This window comes from Mirounga leonina, unplaced genomic scaffold (genome assembly GCF_011800145.1).
Source record: "Mirounga leonina isolate KUSES-001 unplaced genomic scaffold, KU_Mleo_1.0 Mir_200, whole genome shotgun sequence".
Classification (NCBI taxonomy): Eukaryota; Metazoa; Chordata; class Mammalia; order Carnivora; family Phocidae; genus Mirounga; species Mirounga leonina.
The window spans coordinates 3,229,485-3,249,747 of record NW_023270503.1 but is presented as its reverse complement, the minus strand read 5'-3'; the positions used below and the strand labels follow the sequence as shown (position 1 = coordinate 3,249,747).

The following is a 20,263-nucleotide window of genomic DNA, read 5'->3' as shown; positions in this document are numbered from 1 at the left end:
TTTATTAGCTATTCATACTAAAATTTTAATACTTGATATTTTATATTCAACTTTTATGTTTTTTAGATAATGCCTCCCAGCCTGAGACTAAAGCCATCATTGAAAATTTGATTCAAAAACAGGACTTCAGCCTTTCTGTTGCTTTAGATGGTGGTTCAGTGCTGGTCACATACCCATATGACAAACCAGTACAAACAGGTATGTAGAATGTCAGTTTATTATATAGTATTCAAGCTTAGATAGGAAATTCCAATTAGGTAATGTCCCTTCTAAATTTTTTAAAAATCGTGAGCATTTGCGCACACTCCATGAGCAAATAACCAACATAGGAAGGTTGTACATATATCAACAGCTTAGTTACTTGGAGGAGAGAGGTCAGATCTAAAGATGAGCTAGCTTTATTGCATGTAGCCATCTTGTCACATTTGTTCAGTTTAGTTCACAAGCATTTATTGAACAATTATTATGTCTGTAAACATTGGGAATGCAAAAGTGAATAAGACACATTGCCTACCTCAAGAAACTCATTATTATATGTAACCAAATATTAACAATACAGAATTGCCCTCCCCTGCTTTAAACCTTGACTGACTGGTTGCACTTAAGATGAGATTAACAATTGCTTGTTGAATCTCTATGGGACCATTGTATATGGAGTTTGTGTTGTTTTCAGTGCAGCCTAAAAGAAATATTGTCATTAGGCCACAATTGTCCTAGAATGTAGTAAAACCAAAACAAGTTTGTATTTTAGTGTGGTAGGCTCTTGTGTAAACTAACCATTTTTTTTTACCTTTTAATATAAGGAAGGTGTAGATCTTCTTTGTCTGATTATCCTGGACTAAAAAGAACCATGTAGTTAATTATAATAACTCCTCGAGAAACTTCAGTGGGGTATAAGATTTACTAGAAGGAGAAAAAGATGACTTTTGTATCCATGAAGTTGAACTTGGAGTAAAATCTTTTGGATTTCTCCAACTTCTGAATTTTTCTTTTTATAGTGGAAAACAAAGAGACTCTGAAGCATTTGGCATCTCTTTATGCAAATAACCATCCATCCATGCATATGGGACAGCCCAGTTGCCCAAATAAATCAGGTAGGTATTTTCCATACCCCTTGTTATCGTTGCTGCTTTTGGGGATAGAGGGTGTCTTACCTTAAGGTCTTGTTGATCCTGTATCTCTCGATGCTTTTATAGATGAGAATATCCCAGGAGGTGTAATGCGTGGAGCAGAATGGCATAGTCATCTGGGCAGCATGAAGGTATGCTCTATAGAATACAGTGAAAATAGAATTATAATTATTGGCCATTGAGCAACAGAATAGGTGACTTTTCTGATATAATCAAAGTGAATGGCATCTGCTTCATGGCTTTCTTGACAAGACAGCCTTCAACCTCTGACAGCACTTTTTTTGTTTTGCCATTGTAATCATTCTTGTACAATTCAGTGACATTAATTACATTGAACTATTGTGCAATCATCATCATTCTAAGCCATCTATTTCCAAAGCTTTTTTATCACCCCGAACAGAAACTGCAATCCGCTAAGCAGTAACTCCTGATTCTGCTGGTAAGCCCCAACTCCTGGTAACCTCTTTACTTTCTGGGTCTATGTTTTTGCCTATTCTAGATATTTCTTGTAAGCTGAATCATACAATATCTGTCCTTTTGTGCCTGGCTTCTTTCACTTAGCGTAATGTTTTCAGGGTTCATCTATTTTGTTAGCCTGTATCAGTACTCCAGTCCTTTTTATGGCTGCATAATGTTCTATTGTATGTATATCACATTTTGTTTATCAGTTCATCTGTTGATGGACACTTAAGATGTGTCTGCCTTTTGGCTATTGAGAATAACAGGCAATGAACATTTGTGTACAATTGTAAGTTTGAACCCCTGTTTTCAATTCTTTGGGGTTGCATACCTAGCTGTGGAATTGCTGGTCATGTCCGAATTCTATGTTTAGCTTTTTGAGGAACCAACAAACTGTTTTTCACAGCAGCTGAACTGTTTTACATTCCCACCAACAGTCTATGAGGGTTCCGATTTTTCCACATCCTCACCAACGCTTGTTATTTTCCTTTTTATATAGCAGGTATGAAGTGCTAATTCATTGTAGTTTTTTTTTGTTTTTGTTTTTTTTAATATTTTATTTATTTATTTGATAGAGAGACACAGCAAGAGAGGGAACACAAGCAGGGGGAGTGGGAGAGGGAGAAGCAGGCTTCCCGCTGAGCAGGGAGCCCGATGCAGGGCTCGATCCCAGGACCCTGGGATCATGACCTGAGCTGAAGGCAGACGCTTAACAACTGAGCCACCCAGGCGCCCCACTCATTGTAGTTTTGATTTGCATTTCCCTGAAGACTAATAATGTTGAGCATCTTTTCGTGTGCTTATTGACCATTTGTATATTTTCTTTGGAGAAATGTCTGTTTCTCCACTGCCTGTTTTATTTATGTATTTATTTTTATTCCATTGCCTATTGGCCTATTTTTAAATTGGGTTGCTTGTCTTTTTGTTGTTGGGTTATAAGAATTCTGTATTTATTTTGGATGTTAAACACTTACCATTTGTTTGATTTGCCAGTAGTTTCTCCCATTATGTAGGTTGTCATTTCACTTTCTTAATAATGCCCTTTGATGCACAAAAGTTTTTAATTTTGATGAAGTCAAATTTATCTGTTTTTTCTTTTGCTGCTCATGCTCTTGTTGTCATATCTAAGAATTCATAGCCAAATCCAAGGTCATGAAGATTTACCTCCATGTTTTCTTCTATGAGTTTTATGTATTTAGCTCTTGTATTTAGATCATTGATACATCTTAAGCTGATTTTTGTATATGATGGGAAGTAGGGGTTCAACTTCGTTTTTTTGCATGTGAAAATCTAATTAATTGTCCAAGCACCATTTGTTGAAAAGACTACTTTTTCCCCCCATTGAGTGGTCTTGGCACCCTTGTCAAAAATCAATTGACCATAGATGTATGGGTTTTTTTCTGTACTCTCAATTCTATTTCATTGGTATTTATATCTGTTCTTCTCCCAATATCCCTGTTTGATTGCTGTAGCTTTGTGGTAAGTTTTGAAATTAATAAGTGTAAGTACTCCAACCTTTTTATTTTTCAAGGTTGTTTTTGGCTTTTCAAGGCTCCTTGCAATTCCATTTGAATTGAGGATTGATCTTTCTTTCTTTCTTTCTTTCTTTCTTTCTTTCTTTCTTTCTTTCTTTCTTTCTTTTTTCTTTTCTTTTCTTTTCTTTTCTTTTCTTTTCTTTTCTTTTCTTTTCTTTCTTTCTTCCCATCTGTCTCTTTCTTTCTGTCTTCCTGTCTTTCTGTCTTTCTTTTCAAAGAATGCTTTTGGAATTTTGTTAAGGGTTTGTTGAATCTGTAGATCACTTTGGGTTATATTGACATCTCAATAATATTGTCTTCCTCTTCATGAACTCAGTTACGTCTTTCCATTTACTTAGGTCTTCTTTAATTTCTTTTGGATAATATTTTAATTGGTTGTCCATCCACTTCAAATTAGTAAGGAGTTGTTAGCAGGTGGGTGGTTAGCTCATCATTTCATTAACATGTGCAACTAGAAATTTGACCTCATTCTCATCTCTGCCTGCCTTCCCTCCTTTATTTACTAAGAACTTACTACGTGTGAGGCACTTTGCTCTACTAGTGATAAATAAAATGTATTTCCTATCCCACTGTACAAATAACTATGTTACAGAATTAATTGATTTGACCTCAGGGAGAGCAACTCTTAGTGTGCCATGAGAAATTAAAGACAGAAAAGATTACACCTAGTCAGAGATATAGTGTTCTCTTCATAGAGGAAATGGCATTTGGGATGTAGAGATGGTGAGGCAGAACATTCCAGAAAGAAAAAGCAGTATGGGCAGAGGTCAATAAGCATTCTAGTTCAGTTAGAACAGGAGGTGTAATGGAGAGCAGCAGAAGACAAGAATGGAAAGAGAGTTTGGGGCTCTGAATACTTTGTTTTAGTAAGGAATGGGAAGCCACTGAAGGTTTGAGCAGATATATAGTAACATGATCGGAACTGTGCTGTGGAAAAATTAATCTCTCAGCAGTGGGTTAAGATAGTTTGGAGGAAAGAGAGACTGTGGCACAGGGAGACTGGTGTAGAATAGCCTAGTCAAGAAATAATGAGGGCCTGGATTAGGCTGGCGACAATGGGAATGGAGTCAAGGGATGAAGTTACAGCGATATTGCAGAGGTGGAAATGACAGGATTTGGCAAATTATGGATGATGGTGAGAAACTGAAGTCAAAGACAAGAGATTTCATGTCTGCGTGAGAACATGAGTTAATACCATTGACTGAATAAGGAAAAAGGACAGGTTTGGGGTGGGTAGGGGGAGGTGGTAAGTTAGGTTTTGGAACCCGTCCACACAAGCAGTTCCGGTGCCTGGAGAATTGCCCTCCGGGAGGCATTGGCTGCTGTCTCCGGCAGGGTGAAGGTATCAGAGGGCAGGTGCTCGAGCTTCTGCCTCCAGGCTCCAGGAACGGCTGTGAAGTTCCGGAGTCTCGAAGGAAGCTGCCCGTCTGCATGCACTTATTTATTCACTCACTTATTCAACAAACCCTAATAAGCCCCCTCTACCTGCCAGCCGCCATGGCAAGCCCTGGAGATACAGCAATGGATTAGACCTAGTCCCTGGTCCCAAGGACTCTCTTAGCAAGAGCCGTGTTTGTGACTGATGATAATACTGAGTGGTTCATTTGTACTGGCTATAAAATGCTCTACTGATTCTTGGTTTATATCCCCCAGGTTTTCTTTCTGTTCCATTCGTTGGATGACACAGCCTCCTCCTTACTTTTATTTATTACTTTTTCTACATCTGTCTTTGAATTTTATATTGCAGGATTACAGTGTCACCTATGGCCACTGCCCGGAAATCACAGTTTACACAAGCTGCTGCTACTTCCCCAGCGCAGCACAGCTGCCTTCCCTGTGGGCGGAAAATAAGAGGTCTCTTCTTAGCATGTTGGTGGAGGTGAGCCTTTCCCTTCCAACTGGCAGCGCATCCCAGCAGTATGTTCAGCGAAAAGCTTTATCAAAACATTTCCTTAATCTTTTACCAATAATTTATACTCTTGTCTTTAAAAATATATATAGAAAGAGTTTTGTTGAATTTCTACCACCTTAAATAGGTGCCGCGATTTCACATACTTGGAATCTGCCGTGATTTAATCCTGTGAGGTGTTGCACATTTTCTCGTTGAATATCATGCAGAGAGAGTGTGCTGTGGTGGAAAGTCAGTCCTCAAGACATCAGAAGGTTTGGGTCCTAACCCTTCAGGCTTTGACTGTATCAGAGTTCCCTTATGTCAGCTCTGTGCTCTGAAGCAAGGAATGCGTAGCAAACGAGGCCAGAGTCAGTGGGGAAGGACCAACAAGCTAGTTTTATGGGGGGGTTTTGTTGTGGCTTCGTTTGTTCATTGTTTTTGTCATGGCTCAAGCTATTGCCCTGAGAATATTGTAACAAATCTATATTTTGAATATTTTTTACAGGTTCACAAGGGAGTCCATGGTTTTGTTAAAGATAAAACTGGAAAACCAATTTCTAAAGCAGTCATTGTACTCAATGAAGGAATAAAGGTGCACACAAAAGAAGGAGGCTATTTCCATGTGCTGTTAGCCCCAGGCGTCCATAACATCAATGCCATCGCTGATGGGTACCAGCAACAACATTCCCAGGTAAGAAAGTCAAGTTTAGTAGTATCATGTAAATTCTTAATCTTAATGGTATTTCCATTTTATTTTGAAACTCTCATGAGGAAGAAATAAGATGTGTAACCAGCTCTTGATTATGATATCTTTCCTTCAGCGACAAAAGGGAAATTTTTATACCATTTTGTATACCTCTGAGGACAGTGACTCCTCTCCTTGGTTTAGTATAAAGGCCTTAGGAATATTTCTGGGATACAATATACCTTAAGTATATTGTGTGAAAAGTTGTATCAAAAGTAAACTTTTTCATAATTTTTGCACTTTATATTGTATGAAAAGTTGTATACTGTATGAAATTCTTGCACTTTATACTGTATGAAAAGTTGTATATTGTATGAAAAGTAAACTTTTTCATGATTCTTGCACTTTATCCCTCTAGGTCTTTGTGCATCATGATGCAGCTAGTTCTGTGGTAATAGTCTTTGACACAGATAACCGGATATTTGGTTTGCCAAGGGAGCTTGTGGTAACTGTATCAGGTAAAGAAATTTAAATTTTCAGTAGTTGAAGTGAAAACCAGTTCTGTTCCTGAAACCAATATTGTACTATATGTTAACTAAGTAGAATTTAAATAAAAATTTGAAAAAAATAAAAAATAAATAAAGCCAGTTCTGACATTTTAGTTTGAGAGTAGATCACCTCCCCATCACCTGAAGCTAATCACTTTTCTTCTAATACTGGTCACCCATATATTCTCATGGCTTGCTCCCTCACATTTTCAGGTCTGTACTCAAATGTCACCTCGACAGAGCGGTCTTCCCTGATCACCCTAGCTAAAATAGCACCCCTGTCACTCTCTCCACCCCATTTTTTTTTTATTATAGAACTTACTACCGCTTAACATTGTATTATATATTTGGTCACTTACTTGTCTATATTTGATCTTTCCCACTAAAATATAAACACTCTGAGAGGACAGGGAGTTTATCTACATCTCCAGCACCTAGGACCATGGTTGGCATGTAGTGGGTCTTAGTGAAGAGTTGTTGACTGAATGAATCATTTGCTTTATATTAAGATCGTAAGTCCCTTGGACTTCGACTTATAGTTATTTTTTTAAGATCATGGAAAGAGGATATATTTGTTTTCTCCAGGATTAATTTGTGCCATACCTTGAATTACTGAAAGGTTAGAAAGGGAAAAAAAATGTAGTAAAATAATAAGTGCTCTGCTATATTGTATCTTTTTGACACAGAGAACCTTGGTTCATTTCTTTTCTTCTTTTTATTTTATTTTTTTTTAAAGATTTATTTATTTATTTTTATTTGAGAGAGAGAGAATGAGAGAGAGTGAGTACATGAGAAGGGGGAGGGTCAGAGGGAGAAGCAGACTCCCTGCCGAGCAGGGAGCCCGATGCAGGACTCGATCCCGGGACTCCAGGATCATGACCTGAGCCGAAGGCAGTCGCCCAACCAACTGAGCCACCCAGGCGCCCCTCTTTTCTTCTTTTTATTTTATTATGTTATGCTAATCACCATACATTACATCATTAGTTTTTGATGCAGTGTTCCATGATTCATTGTTTGTGCATAACACCCCGTGCTCCATGCAGAGTGTGCCCGGTTTAATACCCATCACCAGGCTAACCCATCCTCCCAACCCCCTCCCCTCTAGAACCCTCAGTTTGTTTCTCAGAGTCCATAGTCTCTCATGGTTTGTCTCCCCCTCCGATTTTCCCCCCTTGGTGCATTTCTAAAGTGCAATTTGGACTTGACCAAAATAACCAAGTTTAAGTATAGGGTGTGTGGGGGAGAGATTCTTAGTTAATAGAGAATAGTATATTGGAAACATGGTCAAATCATAGAGTCTGTTGTGGAGTGTTTAAAGTAGAGAATATTAGCTTGAACCAGATAAAGGGTGAATAACTTAGTGGTTAGAAACATAGGAGCTAGGAGTCAGCAATGGTTTAAATCTGGCTTTCCCACCCATTTGCTGTCATGAACTTAATTTTTATTATGGGTTTATTATTTTCTGTTACTGAGACTCTTATTTTGATAACCTATGTATAAATATTTTGAATAAATGAGGGGTTTGGGATGAGGTAAAATTTACTGGAAAGGATCCATAGAAGTCACTGATACAGAGCCAGTTGTAGAACAGTAGACAGTTTGGTTTCATTGTGGTAAAAGAAAAATATGCATATACATACATATGCATGAAGAAAGCTCTGAAAAATATTCACCAGAGTTGTTAAAAATGATCTCTGGTTAATGGAGATGTGATGTGGAGTTTTGGTTTGGGTTTTTGGTGTTTTTGCTTATCTGTATTTTTCTAATTTTGCATAGTAAACATCTACTGCCTGTGTAATAATAAAAGTGTTTCTAAGTGCATGAAATAAAAATAAAATAAATAAAGGCCATATCATAGAAAGTGTCCCTGTAAGCAGCTTATTTATATTCTTAAAGTGGAACACCACTCACATGGTGATTTTGTTTGGCAGGCGCCACCATGTCAGCATTGATCCTAACAGCTTGCATTATTTGGTGCATCTGCTCAATCAAGTCTAACAGACACAAGGATGGCTTTCATCGGCTCAGGCAGCATCATGATGAGTATGAAGATGAAATTCGCATGATGTCAACAGGCTCCAAGAAGTCCCTCTTAAGCCATGAGTTCCAGGATGAAACGGACACTGAAGAAGAAACGTTATATTCTAGCAAACATTGAAACACAGACTTCGCACATCTCCCAGCATAAGTACCAAGCAAAATTACAGTTCCTTTTGGGAGACACTGCATTAAGAAGAGAGACTCTCTTGCTTCTTCAAAGAGCTTTGGGGAGTTAACTTGCTAAATTTGTATTCTCTGTGAATTTGGCTGGCAGTTTTGAACTTCCCCTCCTTTAAGTACTCTTACCTTAAAAAAAAAAAAGATCTGCTTTCTATTTATGCAGCAGAAATGGGACAGCCACTTTGTTTTTCTTTTTAATTTAAGATGAGCTGTTTGGAGCTTGTGTTATAACTGCATAAAGCCAACTAGTGGATGTTATATTTTGCACATCAGGTGTTTACTAGTGGCTTTAGCTTTTTCTCTTTATTTTAGATGGCCAAAAGAATCCAGAAACATTTAGGCAGGGACAGCAGTCAGAATCTGACATAAAGCTTTAAAAACTCAAGGTTTTCTCAACCTACTGAGAAGTACTTTCCTCTAGTTATTAAATAGCTGGAGTTTTCTCTTATTCAGGTTTAATGGAGGCTGGATTGATTTTTAAATATATATAATATTAGGAAATGAATAAATGGGCTTCCGCATTTGGCTTTCTACTTGTTCCAAGGTTAGATCAGAACTGGTGGGCTATGCTTTAAGCAGGATTTCACTACCTCTCTTATAAGGTTTAGCAAAGTTCTAAATACCCCCATTTTAAGGGAGAACTTGTTGACTTTGTTGTAAAAGATCTAAATGTCCATTTGAATAGAACTGAGAGGGAGATCTACCAAAAGCTAAAACTTGTGTCGCATATCTTTCAACTTTTAAAAATCCCACAGGTGCTGCTGCTTTTTATCTGTGAAGCACTAGTTTATTCTAGGAATGCCTAATTCTTTCATATTTCCTAAATTTGAACCTTTTTCTGTGTTGTACACTTATGGCTTTCAGATGACCCGGCAATGTACAAGATCTGAATTCTACTGAAAATATATGGAAGTGTGGAAGAGACCTACTTGCACATTCTTTAACCGACATTTGAACACAAAATATCTACAGTTCATGCTCCAGTTCAAGCCTACGGATATCCTACTGTTACTGAAATAGCTTGGCCAGTCTTATTCATAGAGGCCTCTGCAAGTGATTGGGTTCTTTGTCCTAATGTTTCATTTGACAGTCTCTTTTTGATCAACTAGTTTTGTTAAAAGTTCAATTGAAAGCATTTAAATATGGCTCTCTCTATTAAAAAAAAAAAATGTGAACTATGGACTACCGTGTTCTGTAACACTGTGGTGAGAAAGTATCATCTTCACTGCCACTCAGGTTATTGCAAAGACCTGAAAGATTTTCTTTTACTGTGTCTGTCATATCATGCTTTTCAATGGAATTGATGCTTTTTGTAAGTATGAGTCTTACCAATGATCTAATGGTTTAATACCTTTGAATGTTTTTAATGGCCAAGTTGCTGCTGAATTTGTACTAAATCAGGGGATCAAAAAACTTGCTCTCATCTTTTCAAATTGTATTCTATATCCATTAATGTATCAATCATCCCAAAGCCTTCATATGGAGTGGTTTACCACCCGTGTAGGTCATTCCAAGTTTTTTGAGGAATGCGCCCAAAGTGGCTTTATATAAAGAGATTTGGTTTAGCAGGAATAATGAGATCATGACATTTGTTAGTGAGTATCTGTGATAAATTTGGGTGGTTCAAGGTTAAGCCATTTTGATATTAATCCTATTATTAACAACTCTAAATTTTGAGCCCTTGCCACCCACTCTCACCCCACCACATACACAGCTAATACTTAATGAAATAGACATGATTTAATGTCTTCTAATAATACTTTACATTTTCTTTAAGGGGGTGATGTGGTGGCATTGCTCTTTTTAGCTTTACTTTTAAGAGTGCAAAGTCAAAACCAACAAAGGGCTGAGTGGCTGGCCCTGCTTGGGACATTGCAGCTAGAAATGAAACAAAGTTGGCGTGACAGTCTTTACTTTATTAGCATTGGTCTTCACTAGAGGGTGCCTTTTAAATTCATTTCTCTTTTGAATTAACCATGTCTTTAACTGTTCATCACAGTGGCTGGAGTCCATGTCTTTAAGCATGTATACAATTTTTTTTAGAAATGAACATACAGATAGTTCTTTTAGTAATTTTTCCTGAAAGTAAAACCAAATTCTGCTATAAATCTTGAATCTTTAATGAGTTTCTAAATCATGCATTGCTCTGGAAAATAAGACCTTCTCAGCCTGTGTTAGCTATGAACATGAATGTATAGGATCATGACTACTAAGATTGTGTTCTCAGCCCTGCTTTGTCTTTTATTTGTGGATCTAATCTTAGACCACATTAACCGCTTAAGGCATTGAAGCCATATGGAATGGGGAATGCATTTCTTCAGTGTTTCTCCTAGAGACTTTCCATTGCCTTGGAGTCATGGAGGCAAGTAAGTATCACAGTATTAAGAAATTTGCCCAAATCTGAGTTGTGCCTTTCTTTACTCACAAGGCATGTTTTTTTGTCCTGGTGATCAGTTTGTAAGCCTTCTTCCTTCCCAGCTCCTTAATAAAAGCAAAGTGATTGAGTAGGTAATTTTCAAAGTGTCTGCCTGTGTAAATGTACTTGTACTGGTTATGCAGTCCGATAAGATGAACTCAAGTTAATTTCAGATGGAGAGACCTTTTGTTTTTGATGTATTTTGCTGAACACTTGCTTAGTGTTTGGGATCCTGTCCAGTTGAGAAATGCTTGCAATTCTCACTGGAGGGAATTTGCTTGGGGACTTTGTCATCCTCCAGAAAGGAAACATAATGTATATTTGGCCCAGTGTGATTGATTGGTTAATCTTTGGTAATTTTCACCTGGATGGATTTGCTGAATTAACGAATATTGAACTTAAAAATAATTATGATTTGACAAATAAATAAAAGGTAGTCCTTAATGCCTGAGCTTATTGTGTTTCTGAGCTAATACCAGGTTACTCAGTAACCATGACCTGCTCCTCCATTTCCATTTATTCTCAATAGTAAATAGTTTTCTCTTCTTGTTGCCAGAAATGCACTTGTTGCCAGGTTTTGTCCCTGCTGTATTAAAAGCTTCTTGGCTATGAATGCTGTGATGGTGCCCCGCCTACGGTTCTCTGGTAGAATTGTTTTTAAAGATAGCAACTTTATTGTTACTACAAAAAATTCCGCTGTGGTTGATGTTCAGTGACTTTCTACCTAGCAACTTTTTGGTAATTCTTTGAGTTTCTGATTTGTTTTAACTATAGCAGATTCTTTGGGGTAATTAGGGCCTTTGATTAATGTCAACTAAACATGGATTTCCAGTTCATAAAGAAACATCTCCCAACACCCATTTCTCCAATCTTTAGCAATAATTAATATTCCACCTGATTTTCAGAATGTTGTCCTAGTTGATTTTGATTAGACAGAACATATTATGAAATTTGAAAACAGGCTATCATTTTAAGGCAATTGGATATAAATTATGTAAATATGTATGTTTGTGACTTTTATAAATGGCATAACATGAATGTACTAGCTACATTCTATGCTGGCCATGCTGCAGATTTTCTGGAGGTATGACATAATGGTATTTTTTTATGCTCAGAGTAAAAATAAACGTTTCACCTCTCCATCTTTTCAGAGTGACATTCCCAGGCTCCAGAACAATTCTATAGCTATTTATATGAGGTGCCCAACACTCGTTCCTCTCAAGTGCTTCAGTCTTTGGTTTATGTCATGCATTGTGCCTTCAAAATGAAATTTTTAAAAGGGACTTTAAATGAAGTTGAATAGTAGTTTTAAAAAGTCAATCTGTGTAATTTATGTGAAATCTAATTGTAATGAGGTCCTTTCTGTTTTTTATATGTAAACAGATCTACTAATCCTGTATAAAAGTTATTTTATGATGTTTGTCTTTCTTTGTGTTTTGTCTTATAACCTTTTTTCAAAAGCAATAGACAAGAAAAAACTATTGTCTCAATTTGAAAGTTATGTATTTCGTTTTCCTACCTATACTAGGGGAAAAATAGTACCAGGCTAGGAATACAGAGTGTCACCTGTAGAGTGTTTTTGTCTTCATGAATTGACTCAAAAGAAAGCTGTTTCTGAAATAATCACATCATATAGTAGTCAGAGTTCTTTCTGTTTGTGGCTCAGCTAGATTGATACATGTCCAATCACTCCCCAACAAACACCACAAAACGGGCCATTGAAAAGTTTATGTGCACATTTCAAACCTGTTTGTTAAAAATTTTGTCCTTTTTCCAAAGAAGACACATTCTATAATGTGTCCTACGGCGTTAGGCACAGTGGTGATGATTTCACCATCCCCTTTGAGTTTTTGTTGATACCCTTGGGTCCAATAGGAACAGGGAAAGTGAAGTTACGTAAAAAGACGGGCTCTGCTGACAAGGAACTCATAGTCCAGACCAGAGAAATAGAAATGAGGATAAAGCTGTACTTCCATTGTGGTTGGTTCCTCTAAAAAGAACATCTCTGCTGGAGCGGAACTATAACATGGAAATTCAAACACGGACATTGGAGTTGGCCCCATCTGTGATTGATTCTCGGCTCTCCCACTTGCTTCCTATGTGAGCTTGCATTGTATAGGTTTCTTCACGTTCTCTAAGTCTTACTTTCTCTACCAGTTAAGGAATAATACCCAATAGGATTGTATTGATATAATACTTGACTCAGAATTGAATGCCCGTGGTAACCAGGATCATTTTCCTTCATTTGCTGTTTTCTGATCTTTTGAAAGAAGAAAGAAAGGTATTGTACCAAATATATGAACAAACGAAGATCTGTTTACAGGTAGGTGGTCATTTTAATTTAGAAGAAATCCCTACACATGAATACTAAAAAAAAAAAAAAAAGAGCTATGAAATTTTCCATTATGTAGTCCCATAGATTGTCTATAGCATGGCAGTAAAGTTTTTAGAATTGTGCCAATTCATATTCATATTTGTTTTTAAATGAAATTAGATTGAATTTATGCCTATTCAGTGAAAAGAGCCTTACTTACCTGTGGCAAGAAGTCTGAATAGTAATAATGGTTCTTTCCCCTCAATGTTTGAAATATTTTCCTGAATTTTTGTCAGGAGTTTTCTCATAACTGATCAAGAACCTTTTGGTTTGTATCATAAGTGGTGATCTATCAATTATGTTTCATTTTTCAGGTTTCTAGAAGCTGATTGTTCTCAGCAATTACGCATGATGCTCAGTGCTAACACTACTCAGTTATGAATAAATGCCATTGTGTTAGGGCTTCATCTCTTATTTTTACCTTCAGCTAGAATGCCAACTGGTCGTATGCTGTTTATTGCAGACCTCAGATAAATACCTCAGTTATTACCCACAATTTAAAAGCAATGAAATCAGCATATAAAGCCCAGCTTTATTTTTTTAAGATTGTATTTATTTATTTGACACAGAGAGACAGCAAGAGAGGGAACACAAGCAGGGGGAGTGGGAGAGGGAGAAGCAGGCTTCCCGCTGAGCAGGAAGCCCGATGCAGGGCTCCATCCCAGGACCCCCGGGATCATGACCTGAGCCGAAGGCAGACGCTTAACAACTGAGCCACCCAGGTGGCTCCCATCTTTAACTTTAATATCACAATTTCCACCTACATTAATCAGTAGAATGTTAAAAACAAGCATGTTACTTCTGCATTTTGTCTGAAGTCAGATGGAATCCTATTCCCTATTAACTGTATAAACAAATGTAGACAAGGCAAGCAAGAATTGGAGCAGAAAGTTGTCCAAGTTTAGAGGCCAGCATGGACAAGATCGAAGACAGAAGGCTGAGAAGATTGAAAGTGTGGTAATTGGAAGGGGGAGTATATTGAGATGGACATCTCAAATTCAGCAAAGACAATTTATGGATTCAATTACAAGCAATATAAAGGGGCTGTGATGCAATCGAAGCTGTAGGTGGAAAATAGTAGCAGTAGAAATTTAAGATGGAACATGTAGAAAGAGATTGTAGATCAAATAGAAATTGTAACATGGATTACATTCTGTGATTGCCATGGAGATTGAGCCAAAGCAAAGGGGTCATGGGGAGAGATCTAGATTGCTAGATCTGAACCACTACTGTTTTTGAGTATTTGAAGTTATTCTAATGTTTATAATTATTATTGTCACTTACTAGGTTTTGTATGATTCCAGTAGAGTTCAAGATCAAACAGGCTTTTGATTTAGCATTTGAAAGATGTGAGGTGCCCATAAGAATTGATCCTAAAAATAAGGAATGGCATAGGTGGCAAGTGGGCTGCTTATGATAACGGCTGAATTGGACAACTGGATTTTTTTAGAAAATAATTTTAGAATAGTTTTAGATTGGGGCACCTGGGTGGCTCAGTCATTAAGCGTCTGCCTTCGGCTCAGGTCGTGATCCCAGGGTCCTGGGATCGAGCCCCACATCGGGCTCTCTGCTCAGCGGGGAGCCTGCTTCTCCCTCTCCCACTCCCCCTGCTTGTGTTCCCTCTCTCGCTGTGTTTCTCTCTGTCAAATAAATAAATAAAATCTTTAAAAAAAAAAAAAGAATAGTTTTAGATGTACAGAAAAGTTGCAAAGATAATATAGAGTTGGCACTGGGTTTTTATTTGGAGGATGTGGGTGTTGGGAGGGCAACAGGGGAAGGATTGTATATATAGTTTTCTATTCAGCAGGACTTGAATGGAACACATTTGAAAGGGACTGGGCACAGCAAATATTGTGTCTAGAATCTAGCCACGCACGCATAGCCTAGGTGATCCAGGTATCAAGCCATGTAGTGATACCTCTAGATAACTGAGTTAAACTCATTTCTTCTCTAGTGGAAGGTATTTCCATCCTAGATTTGATGGAGACCTCATGATTTTGCAATGACCAAACATAGGCAAAGATAACCAAGCATGTAGAGAAACCACCAATAAGAAAGCAGAAAAAGTCCTATACTGGTGTTGACATTATCAGACATTGTAAAACAAATATACTTATGTTTTCAAAGAATAAAAGATAAGCCTGAGACTATCACAGGAAACTATAAAATAATAGAACTTCCAGAAATGAAAGTACAGAAGTTAGAATGCACAGTCACAATGGCAGATTGGACACAGAGAAGCAGTGAACCTCAAAACAGACCCAAAGAAACTCTCTTACGCAGCAGAGACAAAAAGGTAGAAAATAGGAAGGTGAGGGTAAAAGTGTGGACTTAACATAAGACTAATACATGTTTGATCATCAGAGTTATAGAAGAGAAAGAATGGAGCATAAACTATTTTGAGACCATGATGCAGAATTTTCCCAAATTGATAAATGGTATCTATAGATTAAAGAAACTCAATTCTAAGTAAGAAAAAGTAAACACCCACACCTAGACTCATTAGTGAAACTACTGAGCACCAAAGACAAAGAGAAAAAAAAAAGTAAAGCGGTCAGAAAGAACATAGAATTCTATATTGAACATACCGTTCAAGAATAAAGGTGAACTTCCAGGTAACTGAAGTCATTGGTGGCAACCTAAGCTACCTGTTTCCCAATATTTCATTGCAAAATAATGCAAAGAACAAGAAGGAAAAAGTAAACCTACACAAAAGCCACACTCTCAGCATAACTTGAAGTCGGAGAATTTTGAAACGTCAAACTACCTGAATAAAATGAGAAAAATCACCAAATCTTAGCATGTACTCTCATATGCCTGCCCCAGCACCACCCCAGTGCAAGGTTTTGTGGAGCAAAGGCAGAGGGAGATCAACTGCAAGAAAGACAGAAGGAGGATGCCTGTGCAAGGGCATTGCAGACGTTAGTCCTGTAATTACTGCCAGAAAGACCAAGTCCATCTTCAGTCTGAGTCTAAAAACATGTCCAAGTAGGGCGCCTGGGTGGCTCAGTTGGTTAAGCGACTGCCTTCGGCTCAGGTCATGATCCTGGAGTCCCGGGATCGAGTCCCGCATCGGGCTCCCTGCTCGGCGGGGAGTCTGCTTCTCCCTCTCCCGCTACCCCCTCTTGTGCTCTTTCTCTCACTCTCTCAAATAAATAAATTAAATCTTTAAAAAAAAAAAAATGTCCAAGTAGATCAGAGCACAAACTATAGGCAAGGGGCTTCAAAGTGAGCACAATTCACAGGGGGCAGGCATGATTTGAAGGGACAGCACTGAAATGTAGCTTCTGGTGGAGGGAAAAAGGAGAAGCACCCTTTGACAATTAGGTGATGAGAGGAAAATTTAAGAGTCTTGCAAGATAAATGAGTATTGCAAAATTGGAGCACTTACAGCCCCTCCCTATCACCAAAAGAAACCCACAAAAAACCCACTAAAGTGCCTGAATTTCACTAGCTTGATGGAAGAGACCTCAGACATGAAGCATGAAAATATAAATAACATATGGATATTGACAAGGAACAAGCAAATTTGTCATCACTTGCAGATTTGATTGTGCACGTGAAAAATACAAAATAACCAGCAGGTAAATTAGAAATAATAAGATAATTCAGTTCTACTTCCAGCTGTGGGTGAATTGGCTTGAAATAAAAAGACCTACCCATCAAGAACAATTAGAAAAGCTGGATTTAAAAACGAAACAAAACACTTGTTTGAAGGATTGAAGAAGTACTAAGGTACCAAGGACTTATGGGGTCGAGATCCTAGAGCAAAGGGAATTCAGGGGTGAACATGATAGTAAAGTTTCACCTTGAGGCATTTGTTGATTCATAACCGGTGACTGAGAGAGATACCTAGTAGCAGGGAGGTCAGTCAAGAGGCAGAGACCTCAAGCAGAAGCTGTAGGCAGTATCACTGGGTCGGGGAAAATACAAATTTGGCATCTATCAAGGAAGGGGGCACTGTTCAACAGGCTTTCAGTTAGGACACTTGAGCGGCTACATATTAGAAGCAAGGGCTAATCAGAAACAGACAAACTGGTACAAACCCAGAGTCCTACGTGGTCTTAGTCCCACCCCGGACTGAGTAAGCTGATGTGCCACTACTCAAACTGCCTGCACGAAGCAGCAGTAAACCGTCTCTGGAGGAAGATATCATCTGAAGCCTCAAATGATTACCACAAATTTTAATTTATAATATACAGCATCCAGCTGAAAGTTACTTCATTCTGACAATATCAAAAGATGAAAGATCAAGGAAGAAAAATAGAAACAGTCCCATGGGAGTTACAGACTTTTCATGTATCAATCAGAAACTTTAAAATAATGGCAATGAATAAATTCAAAAAGAAAAGATGAAGAATTTTAGCAAAGAATTAAAATCTATTTAAAAGTAAGTTGAGGCTTTTGATTCCAGACAAAATGGAGTGGATGTATTTCTCTGCCATTCCTCCCAGTAAGCAGAGCAAAAAACCTCATGTGTTGCATACAAAACAAATAAGACTCAGGACAGTGGAGAGAAGAATGCAGACCAGTTAGGGACCTCAGGATCCAAGCAATGATATGTGGTGAAGTCCTTGGGTTTTCTTTCTGCCTCATATATCCTACAGTGGGCGTTGCATTATATATCCCATAATGGAGGAGCTGCAATCCAGAGACGCCAAATGTGCACACAAAAAGCCCAGGAGAAAATACTCTGTAGCCAAAGGACACAGAAAGGGGCAGCCTACCAAGATGGACTAGTTTTAGACAATAATTGCACTGCTCCAACCAAATGCTACCAAGAAAACTGAGGCCCATCTCTACCCCTTACAGCAATGGCTGAGCTGGAGGCGTAGACTCCACCCTCACCTGGCTCTAAAGAAGCCAGTGTGGTGGGTGGTGTCAAAGGAGGCTCAAGTCGGGGCGCTTGGGAGTCTCAGTTGTCTGAGCATCAGACTCTCGGTTTCCGTTCAGGTCATGATCTCCACGTCTGGAGATGGAGCCCACTTCAGATTCCGCACTCAGCGGGGAGTCTGCTTCCTCTCCTACTTTTCCTTTCTCTCTGCCCCTCACCCCCCAACACACACACTCTGAAATAAATATTTAAAAAAAAAAAGGCCCAAGTAGAGAGCCAGGACCTCCATCACAGCACAGTGGTTATAAGGCCCCCTGTTAAAATGTCAGTGGAGGCCATCTGGGGAAGAGTCAGGGCACCTCCAACATACCACCTGGGTTATCTACAGAGGCCAGGGGAGAACCTGAACTTCTCTACTTCAACCTTGTGGCAACAGGCAGTTCCCCAGCACCCCCACCAGCACAACGTCAGAGGAGTTCTGCTTAAACAGAGTATATGAATATCCAGGGTCTTATAATACCTTAAAATATCCAGGACTACAACTTAAAAATCATTCATTATACCAACGACCTAGGAAATTTCAACTTGAAGGAAAAAAATATAATTAACAGGTGTCAATATCAAGATGACACAGATGTTGGAATTATCTGACAAGGACATAATAACAATATTTTAATGAGCAATTACAAATAAACTTAGAACAAATGATAAACAGAGTCTCAGCAAAGAAATAGAAGATATGAGGAACCAAATGGAAATTTTAGATCTGAAAAACACAATAATTGAAATAAAAAAACTCAGTGAATGGGCTCAACAGCAGAATGGAGGGGAGAGAGGAAAGATATGCCTGTCAGTGAACTTGAAGACAGAACATAGAAATTACCCCATCTGAACAACAGAAAACAGAGTGAAAAAAATTAGTAGAGCCTCAGGGATATGTAGGCCTCTCGCAAAAGATCTAGCATTTGTGTCATCAGAGTCCCAGAGGGAGAGGAAAAAGAGTATGGGGCAGAAAAAAATATTAGAAGAAACAACAGCTGAAAATTCCCCAAATTTGGCAAATGACATAAACCTAAGATTCTAGAAGCTTGAGCAAATCCAAAACAGGATAAAACCAAAGAAATCCACACTAAGACACATCTTAATCAACTTTCTGTAAAGTAAAGAAAAAAGTTTTGAAAGCAGTGAGAGAAGAGATACCTTAGCTATAGTGGAAAAACAATTCAAAGAACAGCCTATTTCTCATCAGAACCCTAGAGGACAGAGGAATTGCACATTTTTTCCAGTGCTGAAGAAAAAAAAAATTGTGAACCTCAGATTCTATATCTGGCAACAATATCTTTCAGGAATGAAGGGGAAATCAAGACGTTATCAAATGAAGGAAAACGAGTAGAATCTGTCTCCAGCCGACCTGCTCTTTAAAAAATGGCTAAACGAAGTTCTTGAAACAGAAAGGAAATGATAAACGAAGGAAGCCTGCGACATCAGGAATGAAGAAAGAAAAATGGAAAGAGTAAAATATGGGTAAATACAGTCGGCTTTCCTTCTGCTTTTGAATTCTAGAAATTATCCTTGACAGTCGAGGCAAAAACGATAACATTACCTGGTGTGGTTCTCAATGAATGTAGAGGAAATCTTAAAGACCGTTATAAATGGGAGTGGGTAAAGGGACAGGTATGATTTAAACCCCTTTACGGGAGGTAACTTTTCCACATTTCACTAGAACTGGTAAAATGTGGACACAAACCGACTGTGATAATTTGTGTATCTATTTGGGTGGCTTTGGACAGCTGATGCCAACAGGTTGAAAGGGGGCAGGATGAGGTGCGTGGAAGCAGTCAGCACACACTTCAGGATGAAGGGCTGGTCTTGGGAAGAAAAGAGCCTGAGGTCGGCTGAAGACACACCTGGAGAAAAGGCGAGGGAAACAGACTTGCTTCTGACGATGACTCTCTTCTCAGCCAAGCAGCCAAGAGGGGATTAGCCGAATTGAGGGCGATGATGCGCGTCTGGGGCGCCGAGAGAGGATATGAGCACCAGAAGGACAGACAACTCAGGGAGCGTCTGGAGTTGACGGGTCTTCAGCCCCCCTGCTCAAAAGCTGGAAAATGATGAATTGACCGCCAGGTGGCGGTGTCTGTGGAAGCTCACGTATCCCATCGGCCCTGGCG

The 20,263-nt window shown here is 38.5% G+C and overlaps 1 protein-coding gene across 1 annotated transcript in view; it reads left to right on the top strand.

Moving 5' to 3' along the window:
- The window catches only part of CPD (carboxypeptidase D), an 84,634-nt gene extending 72,336 nt beyond the window's left edge, over positions 1 to 12,298 (top strand). Inside the window, exons 15-21 of the mRNA XM_035027647.1 lie at positions 67 to 198; positions 999 to 1,094; positions 1,197 to 1,261; positions 4,872 to 5,003; positions 5,521 to 5,706; positions 6,119 to 6,218; positions 8,180 to 12,298. Of these exons, the coding sequence (XP_034883538.1) occupies positions 67 to 198; positions 999 to 1,094; positions 1,197 to 1,261; positions 4,872 to 5,003; positions 5,521 to 5,706; positions 6,119 to 6,218; positions 8,180 to 8,406 (938 nt within the window). The 3' untranslated portion in view covers positions 8,407 to 12,298. The remainder of the gene's footprint in view (positions 1 to 66; positions 199 to 998; positions 1,095 to 1,196; positions 1,262 to 4,871; positions 5,004 to 5,520; positions 5,707 to 6,118; positions 6,219 to 8,179) is intronic.
- The last annotated feature ends 7,965 nt before the right edge of the window (positions 12,299 to 20,263 follow it).